General features: G+C 36.2%; 1 protein-coding gene across 1 annotated transcript; it reads right to left on the bottom strand.

Annotated features, from left to right (window-relative positions):
* Nucleotides 1–1,400: 1,400 nt before the first annotated feature.
* On the bottom strand, nt 1,401–7,841 carry ANGPTL2 (angiopoietin-like 2). The gene is made up of 4 exons (XM_008937454.1): nt 6,990–7,841; nt 3,131–3,324; nt 2,624–2,894; nt 1,401–2,139 (listed from the first exon to the last, which is right to left on the bottom strand). Exons 1-4 carry the CDS (start codon nt 7,792–7,794, stop codon nt 1,940–1,942), a joined length of 1,470 nt encoding a protein of 489 aa, XP_008935702.1. The 5' UTR covers nt 7,795–7,841; the 3' UTR covers nt 1,401–1,939.
* Nucleotides 7,842–15,326: the final 7,485 nt, after the last annotated feature.

Raw genomic sequence — 15,326 nt, 5'->3', positions numbered from 1 at the left:
TTGTTTTCTGTTTATGTTGTGCAGTGAAGGCATCAGTCTACTATGTGCATTTTTGTCTGACAAAACTAGTGGTTAGTTGTAGACATCAGCAGGGAATTTTACTGCCTTAATGCCACGATCCTAATTGTTAGAGCACTGTGCCAGGTTCTATTGTCAGTAGATGCATTTAATATTTCTTACTTAAAACTTAATTGATTTCCAAAGCCCATCAGATAAAACAGTGAAAGATAAAGCTTCAATACGGTTTGAAAATTTTTGGAGTTCTTATATGACCTCCAAAAAGCTCTTACTCCTTTGAGATGCATGGAAATTTATTATTTTTCATAGCTGAAAATGGCTTTGCTTTTGATGTTGCAATATTTAGACAGTTGATACACATTAATAGGAGTTGCATATCAGAGTTGATTTGAGTAGTGAGGCAGAGTGGTGTGAAATTAATTATTTGTTCTTTGCTATGAGTAATCTGAACTTAACCATGATGAGATCTGAATGTGGTAAAATTTGTTGCTTTATTGAAGGACTACAATATTACAGGAGTAATCTAATATATTTAAACACCTACTTTCAGTTATATACAATGCATGCTATATCACACATCAGTTTAATGCACATCATATCGTGGTAAAGAAGTGATGAGGTAATAAGGGAAAAAGTGTGCAAGCATGCACACCAATGCACAGTAAATATCTGACGGTTTACTGAAAGATGCATTGAACTTCTAGAGGCTTTTGCTCTCCCTCTTATATGCATTCCTTAACTTGTCGTTTTTGTAGTTGCTGTTTTGAAATGGGTGTTATAATAATCTGTTCTAGAAACCTACCTCAGAAGAGTATTAGAATTATCCCAGTCTGTATTTCATAGTTGTGACTGACCTCTAAATTTAGATGAGTAAATCTGTTAATTTGACAGCAATATGTTATAATTGTGAAATATGGTAAATATAACTTCTCTTGGCTACAGGTAACTTCTTTATATAATTTTCATCTACAGGATAAGGATATTGAATAGCATATATGTTGGTATCCATCATTTGCCTGCAAAGTTGGATAGTCCCTTTAATTTATATCCAGCCATTTCTAATTACAGAGGCTACCTACAGAGGCAGGTAATGACTGAAGTTGGGTACAAAATACTCTGTTGTGTTGTAGTATAACGTTGGCTACACAACACGTTCTATCTCTTGTAAATCTAGATTAATTTCCATATGCAGGTAGCTATTTCATTTTGCTAAGAAAAATCATTAGTGTTTTTGATCTAAAATACTTGAATCAAATGTGAATTTTTATTTATAGGAGCAGATTATTAAATTTTTAAAGATTATTAAATGCTCAAAGTGAAGGACAAAGACTGGATTTATCATGACAGTAATGGTTTGAGTATCTCCTCTCAATCAAATTATATAGTTCTAACTTTATTTGTGGCAGTTAACAAAGATTAAATCAGAATAGTCACATTAATGTACATATACCAACTACACAGTTCAAAGGATTTGATTTCCTGTGTCAAATGGTCATTTATAATAATAATAAAAACTCTTGCTGTACAGTTTGTAATATTTCCATTATTTGAGAATATTTATACATAATATAACATACATTTAAGTGTTGTGGCAGTATTTTTATCATCCAAACTTAATTTACAGGGAATAAAAACCAGAGCGTTTATCTACAGTCCCTCTAAACTGCCAGTTCTAAAAGACTTAATATAATTCCTTTTAATACAAGAGGGGTTTGAATGTTATGTCCTTTCAATTCCTTCTTTTCTTTAGCTTTTTTTTTTCTGGAGTGATTGTTAAAAATACAATATACAGGCCCTCATATTTTAGCAATAAATGTACAATATCTTACATTCCTCGTTTCTGAAAAGATAATCCCAGGTAATAGCATCATAGCTTTATGTGATTTTTAGGACAAGAAAGCAAGCCAAGAGAAGAATTACTCTAGTGGAATGTGTTTGGGTTAGGTCTGATCATCATAACAACTTTCTTCAGTGAATATGATCCACCCCGGAATTCAGCCCAGTAAACGCCATCCTGATATCGGCTGCGGTAGTGTCCTCCACGATACCAAACTCCATTGAGATTTGAATGAGCACATGCATTGTACCACCACCCTCCCTTCTGGTAATGAGCACAATTACCTGCAAAAGAAAGCTCTGATTCAGTCTTAGGAGTAAACGAAAAATCCTAGAGCAAGCAAGTTAATCGCAAAACAATTATATTAAAAACAAAACAACACCCTGTATGTTTAACAGGTAGATACCGTATTGTACAAGGTGAATTTAGGCTTCTTCAACAACCAGCTCTGTAGTTGAGTTCTACAGATGGACTCATTAGTGTTACTCTTTCTTGCTGGAAAATTTGTTTGCATTACTGTCTCAAATACCAAACCACACCCCTGCACCCCCCTCTAAATTTTACAGACCTTTGTTTAGTGTCAATGATAAATACTTCAATGAGAGTTTTTGTTTCAGTGTTAGTACCTATAAGGATTGACACATGAGATTGTGCTTTATAAGTTACCATATAAGGGGGGGGAGGGACAGGGATGCTGAGAGGGAGTGTGGAGGGTGAAAGGGGGCAGAAAGGGCAAAAATAGCAAGGCAACTAAAAGGGAACCTCTACCTGTGTAGACATCGTGGTCCCGGTCCAGTGTGGTGAACTGTTTACCATTGTGCCAAGTGAAAGAATCTCCTGCATTGCCATTGTAGCGTCCCAATCTCAACCTGTAATATTCACTCTCTGGCTCCAGTCTGAAGCTGGCATACTCAGCAAATACTTTTCGACCTGACCAGTCTTCCATTGTTATGAGCAGTTTGTAGTTGCCTTGGTTTGTTAACCAATAAATATTTTCTAATCCAAGCCAGTATTCTCCATCTATATTACCAAATCCTTGCTGTAAAGGAAGCAAGAGAAGCATATTAATATTGTGCAGCTGTTTTGGTGGTAATTCTGAGTGTAGTCTTCAAGTAGAAAATCAGAGAACTTATTTTATAGAGACTTCCTCTTCTGAAAGGGTAAACACACAAGTTCCTTTTTAAAAAAGCCAACGACCACATTCTAAAATTGCCCTTTAGCTTTACCAATAATTGTTAGAAGATAGAAAACATTAGGCTGCTCACTTGTCCTAACCTTATATGTCTCCCAGTTCCTGAAAAAGTTGACAGACCCATCCAGCCGTCTCTGAATGACTGTCCAGCCACCAGGGTCATGCCGTTGATCACACCAGACCTGCATAAGCTGGTTTGTGTTTTCTGGTTTTACAAGATAGATGGAGCTTGTGTCATGGCCATCTTCTAATGCTTGTAGACAGTCTCTCCAGGGCCCTGTGTCAAAACAAAGGACTCTGCATCAAAATACAATTTAGCCTATCTTTAATGTAGGGCAGTGTTTGAGTTGGTTGCTATTTATGGTAGACTTGCGTCTCCTGAAGAGTGTGTTTGGTTTTCATCTAATTGAAGGTACAGTGTCCACTGGGTGTTTTCAAACAGATTAATTAATTGTAACTTTATTTCTGGAACATTTCACAATTACTTACTTATAAAGGTAGATTAGTTATTTATTTAAGGTGTTTGGAGTTATAGCATTGATTATATCTTCAAAGAAACTAAATGTGAATGACTCCAGAGGTAAGTATTTATAATTTCATTTAGAAAACAAAATTACAAGTTTGACTCGTTCCTGTCTTTGAGAAATTCAGCTTTTTAGGTCCGCAAAAATGTCACAATGTCCATTGCCACAGACAGTACCAATGGAACTAGTAACGTAAATTAAGAATGTAGGTGTTACTATTTTCACCTTAAATTATAACACAAAATAGAAATGAAGACTTGTAACACAGTGCCCACTCACATAGTGAGAGAAATTCTAGATACATAAGAAGACTTTTAAAATACTTTGCATTCACAGAAATTACAGGTAATGCTTTCCTATTTTCAGAAGAATGCTTATTTTTAACTTTCCTGGAGTCTGTAAAGAGCTTACTCTTTTTGAAATTACCTTGCAGGCATTTTAAAATAATTTTTTTTCCAATGGGAAGATGGATTCCATTTTTAGTCTGAGAAATGTAGATATAAATTGTTTAGGAGTCTGTGTCAATATCTGCAGGTAGACTCCCCCAGCTGCTTTGCTGCCTAACCACCTAACCAGAAGTGAAGCCAACAAGAGTCCTCAGGATTAGAGACCATTGATTGATATTCCCCCATGCCACCTCCTCCCAAAGGAGGAAGGTTTCTCAGATCTTCCTGTGAGGAGTCTTACTGAAGCATATGTTGCTATCAAGATTCTCCTTTCTTTTTTGAATTATTTCAGTTCATATATCCTTTTCCATAATTCACTGTCCAACATTAGTGATGCTAGAGCTATCCTTGTACTCAGTAAATGAGTTAGTAATAAATTACTAATAAAACTAATGAAATGGACTCGGTGTTTTGGGATTGGGGTTTTTGGGGTCTTTTTAACTGATTAATCAAATAGTCATTGTACCAAGAGGCAATCCAGGCGTTTGGTCTGTGGCCACTCTGTGGTGTTCTTGTTTCCCTTGTCATATTCACAGACTGTACCTAGACTGTTGATTATAAATCCCTCCTCCATTTCTGTTGTGGCTAACTGTTCAGATTTCTGGAAGTTTAGATGTAGATGCAGTATTCTGTGATGCAGGTTTGCTTTTTGTTTTTTCAAAGGCAAAACAAAGCATATGAAAAATACAACAGACATCGGCAAATTCAGAGAGTGTACAAAGAAAATGGTTTAGACAGTCCAAGCAAAGAGTTTACAAGTTTGTTAGAGTCTCTACAGACATTGTAGAAGGTGGCTAAGGAAAAGTTTAAGAAACTGACCTGGCTAAAACATGACCTTTCCTGTAGCTTTGAAAGCATGAAGGCAGACAAGGTAGATGCTAGCACAAAGTACTAGGTGTGGCTGGTTGGTGGTGTTTTTCTTTTTAACCAAATGACAACAACAACAAAAAAAAAAAAAAAAAAAAAAAAAATCAAAACCAATAGTGTAGACAAAATGTACAAAATGAAATAAAGATACTGAGGTTTTTAAGACTGTAGTAGGTCTAATCAAGGGAAAATATTGGGTTGATACTTTGTGAGAGAAGGAGAGCTGTCAACAGATCAAATTGAGAAGGCATTTAATATTTTTCTTCCATTTTGCTTCAGTTTTCATTGCACAGGTTGACTGTGATCAGATAGTACAGCCAGGTGCTTTAGCAACGGTTGAGGACTCAAGACCCAGTACAGAAAGGATTATGTAACATATAGGTGGATTTTTTCCTAGTGACTGGGCAGTTATAGTGGTAATGGGTTATCTTTGTTTTGTAGGGTGTTGGTTGTGGGTTTGGGAGGGTGTGGGATGGTATTTTTGTGTGGTTTTCCTAGCGCATTCCAGACATCTGGCTTGAAGCATTATTTACAGCATTAATCGTGGGGAAGGATTTTGTTTGAGATGTGCTTTGTGAGTGGATAGCATTCTGGAGGATGAGGAAAAGGTATTAACTGTTTCTTGCCCAAAAAGAAAGGTGTTGAGAGGTGGTTATCCTGGAAATGAAAGGTTAAATACCTGAACTTCATTTATTGGAAACTTGCTTGAACAAATCAAACTGCTGCAAACAAGAAAATAGAGAGAAACTAGTATTATAATGGATCTGTATAGAAGAAACATGACACTTTTTTTTCTGATATGTATATAAGGGAGAAGTAGCAAATGTTAAGTCTTATCTTAGAATTATAGACTTTGGAAGGGACCTCTGGAAAACAATATGAAAAGTAACTGCAGAAGCAGCGCTTCCCGAGGTGAGGATCTGAGGGTTCTACAGGGTTGCAAGTTGGTCATGAGTTGGTGGTAGTAGGAAAATGCTATATGAGGATAGATCAACAAAAGTACTATGCAGATGAAGTAACTTCACAGTCCTGCTGTATGATGGTGAAGCCTCAGCTCCAGTTTGAGTAGGCACAAAGAGGATGTGGACCAACAAAGGAATTTTCAGAACAGTGTAGCAGGAAGGGGAAATGTGTTAAAAGAATGCTTGAAAGATACCTCACTTACAGAAAGATAGGGAGAAACTGTTAGAGGCCATCCGGTAGCATATTGCTCCAAAGAAATAGACCTGATTTTTTGGCTGTCCGGTAGCATATTGCTCCAAAGAAATAGACCTGATTTTTTGGTTTTTTTTTTTTTTTTTTTAACACCTAGAACAATAGAACCATTTTTTTGTTGTTATTGGTTTTTTTTTTTTTTTTGTCTGAGGTTCTACATGCCACAATGCAAACTTTGAGTTCATCTCTGGCGATATTCTGCTGCTCTGTGGTAGATAACTGCTTTTTAGCAAAGTGTTTTAGAGACTGTGCTTTAAATTGAAAAACTTGCCTGAGTTTCTTTCATTGTGGATATTTTCATGGATAAACAAATCTTTTTTAAAAAAGAAAAGTGGCAGTTGCATTATTCAATAATTCTAAAGAGTTTGACAGTGTTATTTGGAACTGAGAGCAGTTCATGTGTTTTACTCTGTTTAAAGTATTAGTTTCAGATGTCTATGGGTTCCCTGTCTTTTTTCTGAAGTAACTATGTGTTGCCCACACTGAAGAACAGACTTCTCTTTTATGGGACACATAATACTTGAAGTATTCTTTTGAAATATGTAGGACCACAGGTGAAAACTCCTTTACCTCATACATGTGATGTAAATGTTGGGTTTGTTTTGGTGAAGTAGCATGAGAAAAATCTGTGGGACTAGTGTGTCTGAATCTGTTCCAGAATTTTTATATTTTTTTTTTGCTTTCTGTGCCTGTACTACAACATAAATATTAAAAATACAAAAGAGATACAGAGACACCATCAGATCTAAGAAATTTCAGTTAGCTCAAAATAATTTACATTTATTTTGCTAAATAAATAAATGCTGTATGCATTTTGTATGTTACAGTGGAAATGTTACCCGCTGCATATTGGCATAAAATAATGTAGACATATCAGTAATATTACTTACCAGATGGTTTATCAGTTGAAGCTGGAATACTAGTAACTGCAGGCATGGTTGGTAAGGTAGGTGGTAGAACCTTTAAGTTCTGATCACTCTGAATCTCATTAGTAGATATCTGATTAATAATACGATTGTAAGTAGGAGGCTGGTACACTTTATTTGGTGGCTGTGGAGTTTGTGGCAATGGCTTTATGGATGGCATTCTTTGACAGTGTTCTTCCAATTGGGCAATTATTATAGATTGATTGTTGGCAATTGACATCAAGTGTTGGTACTTGTGCTCTAAGTCTTTGTACTTGTTTGCAAGCTGCAACATGTCTGCGGTTTGGTTCAAAATCTTATTCTCAAGTTGGGAAAGTTCTAATGCGTTGTCACGCTTTCGGATAATTTCATGTAGCAACTGCATATAGAGTTGTGTGACACGAGAATTCATATTTCTGCTCTCTTTTCTTAGGAGTTTGACCTCATTAACAATCCCACCATCCACCTCTACCAGTTGTTGTAGAGTTTCTATTTGTCTCTTTTGTTTAAGAAGTTCATTGTTAAGTAACTGTAGTTCTTGTTTATTTACCCTGTTTTCAAGTAGAACCTCAGGCTCCTTAGAATTAACACAAATGGCACCTGTCACTCTCTGTTGAGGTACGATAAAGGTGTAAGTGCATTTGTCCTGTGTGTCACTGGAACGCTTATATCTATTCATATAAATGAATTCTTCTTTTTCCTCATCGTTGCCTTCAAATTCTTGTGTTTCACTTGCAGTAGTTCCCACAACAAATATTAGCATTAAACAGATGAATCTTGTTGTTGTCATGGTCTCTAGTCCTGGTCAGATATTCTTCTGCAATCAACTTCTTAGAATCTGTTTTAAAATAAATTTAACAGTCGGTAACAAATAAGAAATCACAGCAAATTTACAACTGATAATCTGATCTAAAATGTAAGAAATATTACATACTGACTAGTATGTCTGTGTGCAAATGAGATTTTTCTTGTGAGGCATGAACTTATATTGGCTAAAGGGGACATCATGGAGAATTGTATTGTTCCACGGTCAGAACTGTAGTTACTAGTTGCTACTTTTATCTAGAGCCTGCCAAGAACCCCAAGAAACTAAGTAATAAATGCCAACTTTCTTCTAGGCAAGTGCCACAAAAGTTTCCAAGATTGGTGTTTTCATTTAAATATTAATTACATTTTAATTTCTTAAAGTTGCAAGTATAACCTTTAAGTGTAAACAGAATCTAAGTTAATATGAACTGTTCAAAGTTCTAAAATCAAATAGTTCATTTGCAATATTTTATAACTAAATGCATATTGCAGGAGATACAGCTTAGGTAAGATGTAACAGTTTTACTTTAGTCAGCAGTATTGAACATCAGAGTTTAAAAAAATAAAAAAAACCCCAAACAAACAAACAAGGAAAAACTTACTCTATGGTAGTTCTTAATAATTATAAATTAAAAACTCCACTGTCCAAATATCATAGGCAGTAAAATCTGTTTTTCCAGACTAGTAGAATTTAAAACTAAAATATTTATTGTGACTCTCACTGGAGACATTGTCTTTACACTCAGCCTGGTCATTTCACATGTGTTTTTCCTCTTCCAAGAGACTATGAAGTAAGTGCATGGTGGATGAAGATGATTCAGCTATTAAAATTAACTAGTAGTGTTTGTTGGCGTACTGCAATGGATATACATTTTTTGCCTCAATTTCTTATTTGGAATAAATTAATTTTCATTTTGCAAATGGAAAGGAATTGTGCTTTACAGAACTTGTCAATCTTAAAAAATTGTCAGACGAAAGTCTGGAATTTGATGTGATTTCTGTAAGTAAAGGAATGTTATTTGGAGCCCTGGAAAACAAGGATCATAAATTGACCCCAGACAGCTTTAATGTGCATAATCAGCATTTGCACAGCAGGTCACACCTGGAAACCCTGGCAGTTTTCCATGCCTCATATTTCTGCACAGATGGACTGTTTATACAAGTGTCTCTCACGTATAGGTGTAAAATGGGTTTCATTTCATTGTTTGAATTGAAATATCATCCTCACCCCACCTCCCCCCCCCCCAAACTGTAGTTGTTGTAACCACTGAAAAGAAAAAAAAACTGTTTTTTTCCTCAGAGTTCACTAGTATCTTTGTTACAGCATCTCATGCCTTTGAGCACAGGATTTGAGGTGCACCTTCTTGGGCTGAAGAAACAGAACAACATGTAGCAGTTTGATTTTTCTGTAATTTTTTTAAAGAACTCTTTGAGAAGGAAACAGACTTCATCAGCCTCATCTTAATGTATCAGTTCAAACCATTCAAAACAGACTAGAATAGACTAGATTATTTAAATGGGACCTACAACAATTATCTAGTCCAGCTGTCTGACTAGTTCAGGGCTGACCGAGTTGAGTAAAGTTAAGGGCATTGTCCAAATGCTTCTTACACATTGATAGGCTTGGGGCATCGGCCACCTCTCCAGGAAGCCTGTTCCAGCATTTGACCACTGTTTGAAGAAGGTAAGCCACCAGTGACTGACATCAGCACGATCAGACCATGCTGAAATGTTTCTCTCATGATTTTGCCCGCATGTCACCTTTTCTGAGGTGTTCTTCCTATAAGAAAAAACTTTGGAAGGAAAAGTACATTGGTAAGAGAATGCTCCTGAGAGCATCCTGCAAACAATACTGTCTTCAGTTGCCCTTCTTCCTGCAGTCTGTTTATGAAGTGATGCCTTAAGTCTTCTATTGTTTGTACTTGTTCAGATAAAAAAAAAAAAAAAAGCTGTTCAGAATGAGTCCTTTTGGTTGCATGTTGTGATGGACTACAGGATATAAATGTCAGTAGTTCTTTTCTGTTTTTCTTGTTTTCTTGTAATTTTCTTTTTTCTTGTTTGAACAACTCTGAATGATTAATCTTTCAGGGACATAAAAGCTTACTGGAGAAAGTAGGAAGGGAAGCCAGAGAAACAATGGTGAGGAATGATTTAATGCCTTTTACTCTCTTCGTCCTCTTTGAGTGGGAGAATATCAGTGTCTTAGGACACCATAACTCCCTCCCATGGGAGAGGAATTGTACGTCTACCATACTAGCTTAGAGTTTTCTTGCGTTGTACTTACGCAAAGGAATTGCTCATACTCTTTGTACTTAACTAGTGCTGTTGCTTGCTGATTGCTCATTTCTTCCTGTTTCTCTGGCTCAGCCCCACTCTTCCATTCTTCCTCTCCCAGTAGCTCTTCTGCAGTGGACTGGGAAGGGAAATCTACTACTGGGGCCATTTGTTCCCAGTGCAAAATTTCACTTGTGTAGCTGCAGACTTTTCAACCTTGCCATTGCACAAGAGTACATTATGTTAAAACATGCTTGCAAGTATAGTGCAAATTTTCTTAATTACTAGAAACACAGCATGTCTATATTTTGTCCTCGTGCACACTGACAAAACTTCAACAAATATGCATGCAATCAAAAAAACAGAAGTGAAACAGCACACTTAACAAGAAACATGTCATTTTAATTAAAATTTAAATAGGAGTTGTAATCAGAAAAAGTATAGAAGTTTGAAGTAATTTCATGTCTAGATTATGGCTGTTCAAGACTTGTGTAATCGTAAAAGCACTTTTAATGGGATCTGAGCTGGGACAAACTTGTCCTAGTACAGATGCACCTAAACCAAATTTTGTGTATGTTTACCCTACACAGCACTATATATTACTTTATTCAGGTAAAATAGTATTTTTTTTTTTATTCTGTTTTGTCTTTTGCCAGTGTAACTGTATTTGTGTAAAAAGTTTTGGCGGCATTGTTGTGTGGGTTATAATCATAGTACTTCTCATACTCCTAGCCCAGCATAAGGACTTTGGTTAAAATTTCATTTTATAGACCGAATGTTGACCTGTCTCTGTTTATAACTGGAAGTAGGTATAATAAGTTGGTTTGTTTGCTCATTCATTGTTTGCCTAACTGAGGATGTTCCCATGATCTGGTGAAAAAAAGAGGAAATAAACTTTCTAAAAGGGCTATCAGAAGGTTGTTTGTTTTTCCTTTCATTTGTTTGTTTGTTTTTTTCCTGTCCCTTAAAGGGGAAAAGTAAATAAAATCTTTCTTTGGCTTTGCTTTGAAATATTCTTCTGTCCTGTACTGTGATGCTTATATTGGACTTTTGGTTAGTCAAAATATATTACCTTTTCATTGTTACGAATATATTTAAATTTATGTGATATTTCAACAAGATTTGAGTCTTGTTGACCATCTAAAATTGACTGTCTAAAATTGTACAGGTATTTCAAATCCTAGAGTTTAATCACTGTCAAAAAAAGAAAAAAAGTCAAGCTGAGACAGTAGGAAGACCACTGGATGGTGGCTGAGCACTGAACTTTTATTATGTTTCATGTTAGCTTACAAGAAGGAGGAAAAGTTTTGACATTTAATACATCACCTGTACTGTAGCATTTTGGAGAAATACAAAAGCACAATAATGATCTTCATGAGCTTTATAGGAAGATCTTAATGTAGGCTGCCCAGGGAGGTGCTGGAGTCACCATCCCTGGAGGGGTTTAAAAACATGTGGATGTGGCACCAGGGGACATGGTTTAGTGGTCATGGGAGTGTTGGGTGATGGTGGGACTTGATGATCTTAGAGGTCTTTTCCAACCTTGATGGTTCTGTGATATGTAACACTATGTCTACCCTGAGAGACTGCTTCACCGAGAAGGCAATTTTCTGTGATAAAACTAGGATGTTACACAAGGGAATTTCTGGGGACTTCATAACTAGTTGGACTGCATTATAGTTAAGGATAATCTAATTAAGAAAAAAAACTAGCAGTTTGGTTTGAGGAGCTAATACATCAGAACCTGGCATATGATGAAGGTAGCAGCAATTTTACTTCAAAAAGTTAAAATAGACTTTTGGTGACCTGTAGGTCACAGCTCTGGAACCAAGAAGGCATTTTTAGTTTATTTGGCTTCAGTTACGATAGTCATTGTAAACAAGGCGAGAGGGTAGGTTTCCTATGTGACCTTTTACACTTCAGCAAGAGTGCTCAGTAAGGTGTCAAAATAGAATTCTTCATTTAAGTAATTGTATCTTTGAGATAACTGTTGTTTTTACAACAAACTACTAACATTTCCTATTGCTCAGCCTCCCTAAAAAGGCTTCCAGAGGATTACATCCCTTGGAAAGTTAATTCCAAAAGTTGGGAGTTATTTTTTTTCACTCTTATTTTTGTTATATGGTTTTATGTATGTCTCATTTTCTTTTGTGTGTGTGATAGGTGACTTTCATTTCACTAGAGAGTGGATAGGCAATGTCCAACACTCAGTTAATTTTCCCATCCTTGGAAGTTGCTCTGACTCAAGGGCTTGATGGTCTAGAGACTGGATCATTAGGAGTGTGTGCAGGTCTAACATGCCAGAATTGAATGCATCATAATTAAACTTCAGAACCTTTTAGAAATACCCACACAGATGAAAAAACATATATAAGGAGGATGAGAGATGTGCTATTTGCACAATGCTGATGTTTTTCTGACATTTCCCTCCCTGTTGACTTAGAATAACAAAGTAGCAGTGCTGTCCTACATGGAGATGAGTTCATTTTGCTATGCTAAATTGCTCTGTTATCAATTTTATTTCTGTGAATTCCTCAGCTCTTGTGTGCTGGTCATATTTACTATGAGGCTAGCAGTCATGTGATGGGCTGATTTTTTCCTACATACTTCACATGCTATGGTAACTTTTGTGCAGATTCTCAAGGCATATAAATGAAGGCATGTTCACAAAAGGCATAGTATTAGCTATTACAGCATTTATTCTGGAAAAGATAAACTACTTTATTTGATGGTGAATTCACACATAGTTTGATAATCATTCATTCCAAAGAAGAAACATGAAAAACTAGCAACAAATCCACTGTTTAACAGTTTCATCTTTGAAATTAATTTTTTTTTTACATTAGTGCCGTTTTACATTTTTAATTGGTTTAGAAAAGTAAATGGAACAAGGATGTAAAAAATATAAAATCCTACTATAAAAAGATCAGAGGGTTTGGGTTTGGTTTTAGTTTTTGTTAACAAATGTTAGTTCTTGCTTCTGCAGAGTCCTTTGATAATCAGTGTTTGTGGACTTACAGTTAGCTGACATGTTCCAGGCATCCCGCCAGTAATATGATCTGAATTTCACAACGCCACTGTGATAAGATAGATAAGCATGGATTTTTTGACGCTGTTTTCTTTCTTATTCACTGCCCCTTTTCTCAGAGGTAGGTTTTCCAGGCAATCTTCATATTTAATATGATTTATTAATTTTTGCTGTTTTCTAAGGAGAGGGGCTTCCACTGGTATAGGTTTTCTTTTAGAATTAACTCATGGTTTGTTTGGTTTGTGTTTTGTGTTGTGTTGTTTTTTTTGGTTTTTTTTTTTTTTAGACTAAGAGTACTGCTGTGAAAAACCTGAACACTGATTTTATTTTTTTTTTCCAGTTTTTAAAAGGGAACAGCAATTCACAGTGAAAATACAGCACAGTAGTATGCATGTCACATGTATCAAGAAAAGCTTTAAAGTTTTAAAGTAAATATAAAAGTGTCTAGGGAACGGCTGACACGTAATAGCATGCAGTTTCAGTTATGAAAACATGTTGAATAATTTAACTTTTAAGCTGAAGGAGGGAATGATTTTTGGTATTTTGCCACTAGTTACTTGATTGCGTTGTTAGCAGTACTACACTGACAGAAACCAGTTAATCACTTTTGATACTTTTATTATAAAGCATTCTGTACTCAGCTTTTCTGTCCACCTAAAATTGTGGTGAAATTTTGGTTCAGGCACTAATTTACCCTTCTTTAAAGGAAATACTTTTTTCACTGAGGGGAATGGATGACTAAAGCAACACTTGAGAATGAGAGTAACTGAATTAGCTCTTGGAGAACTTTTGAATTATTATCAAGTGCTGAAAGAAGCTTCAAAAGTTTGTATCTTTTACTGCCAGGTAAAATTTTAAATTTTGGCAGAAGAGCTTTTTTATTTACAAGAAGTACAAATTTTCTTTCTGGATTGTGAATAATTTTAGTTGTGTTTGTGGATTGTTCTTCGTGGTTTACTGAAGTTCTGTCATAGATGTGGAATGTAATCACTGAAAGAGAGCACTGCTTTTGTTGTTGCTTCCCTTAACAGCGGCCTCACCTTATTCTCATTTAATTTAGTGACTACCAAAAAGTGCTTCTACTGTGTGTGCTCCTATGTGTGCATGCACATTGTCCATAATAGCCCTTAAACAGATTCACATTTTAGTAAGTGTGACTCATTTTGCCCATGAAAAAAAGTAGTTAGATCATACAGTAAATATTTAACGCTTACACAAAGGTACTCATAAACGCTAGGTTTTTTTATACAAAATTTCTGCAAAATCTTTCAATTATTTATTTTATAGACTCCTTTAAACTTCCAGGAACTTTTATATCTCTTTGATCAGACATGAGTGTAAGAGACTGAATGGAGATTTCATAGTTTTTAATACAGGTAGTCCTTTAGAAAAGTTGTCGTAGAAATTAGTATGTCCTAGAAAGTTTATTGGAAGGCATATGCATTTTCAGCATGTTTGAGGAAGCAGGAAGCTCAAAGTTACAAGCAGAATTAAATAAGATTAAAAAAAAAAAAAATCGTATTTTTTAAAATATGGCAAGGAGGCTTTTCACTGCCTGGTGTCATAAAATGTCTCAACTACCTTTACAACTGTATGTTAATATTTAAAAAAAAAAAAAAAAAGGAAAGAAGTCTTGTGCCTTTGTATTGGGGAGCAGTAATGTCTTTGGCAAGCTTACGTTCGTTCACGATTTGCTTTGCAAGCCAGTCAGTCTTTGGACCCTGGACATAAAAAAACAGCCCCGTAGTTTAAACACAACCCATGGGTACTGTCCATTCTTACCCTGTCTCCTTTGGCTTCTTTCTTCAGTCCTTGGCGTGCTTTCGTCCAGGGTTTTCAGAACGGCTCGTCCGCGGGAGCTGTGGCATCTCACTCAGCTGGTCCTCTCAGAAGCGTGACTCCGGACGGACCCGCAGCCTGCCGCCGAACGGCTTCGTGTGCTGTACTGCAGTCAGGGCAATAACGGGCTGACCTACAGCATTCTCTTTTCTTTTCCTCCGTTTTTCTTCAAGGTTTTTCACAGCTCGGCTCCCCAGGCTAAGCCGCACCCTGCTCCTCTGGGAGGCACAGTCAGACTCTCTCTCGGTGCGGGGCGAACTCCACGTTCCCGTTTTAAAGCTCGGCGTCCATCATTTCACGCGAGGCTAGAGCAGCCTCATTTGAACTTCAGCTCCTTTGTGGTGACTTACATCCTGGTAGGGGAAAAAAAAAAC

This window comes from Merops nubicus, unplaced genomic scaffold (assembly GCF_000691845.1).
Source record: "Merops nubicus isolate BGI_N331 unplaced genomic scaffold, ASM69184v1 scaffold9743, whole genome shotgun sequence".
Taxonomy (NCBI): domain Eukaryota; kingdom Metazoa; phylum Chordata; class Aves; order Coraciiformes; family Meropidae; genus Merops; species Merops nubicus.
This window is presented reverse-complemented; position numbering and strand designations above follow the sequence as displayed.

What these genes read in the sequence shown, in the direction of transcription:
- ANGPTL2 (XM_008937454.1), bottom strand. Translation starts at nt 7,794, where the DNA reads ATGACAACAACAAGATTCATCTGTTTAATGCTAATATTTGTTGTGGGA. An exon ending in TTCAACTGATAAACCATCTG is followed by an intron (nt 3,325 to 6,989) that starts GTAAGTAATATT and finishes GTTTTGACACAG; the next exon opens with GGCCCTGGAGAGACTGTCTA. An exon ending in GGAACTGGGAGACATATAAG is followed by an intron (nt 2,895 to 3,130) that starts GTTAGGACAAGT and finishes CTTCCTTTACAG; the next exon opens with CAAGGATTTGGTAATATAGA.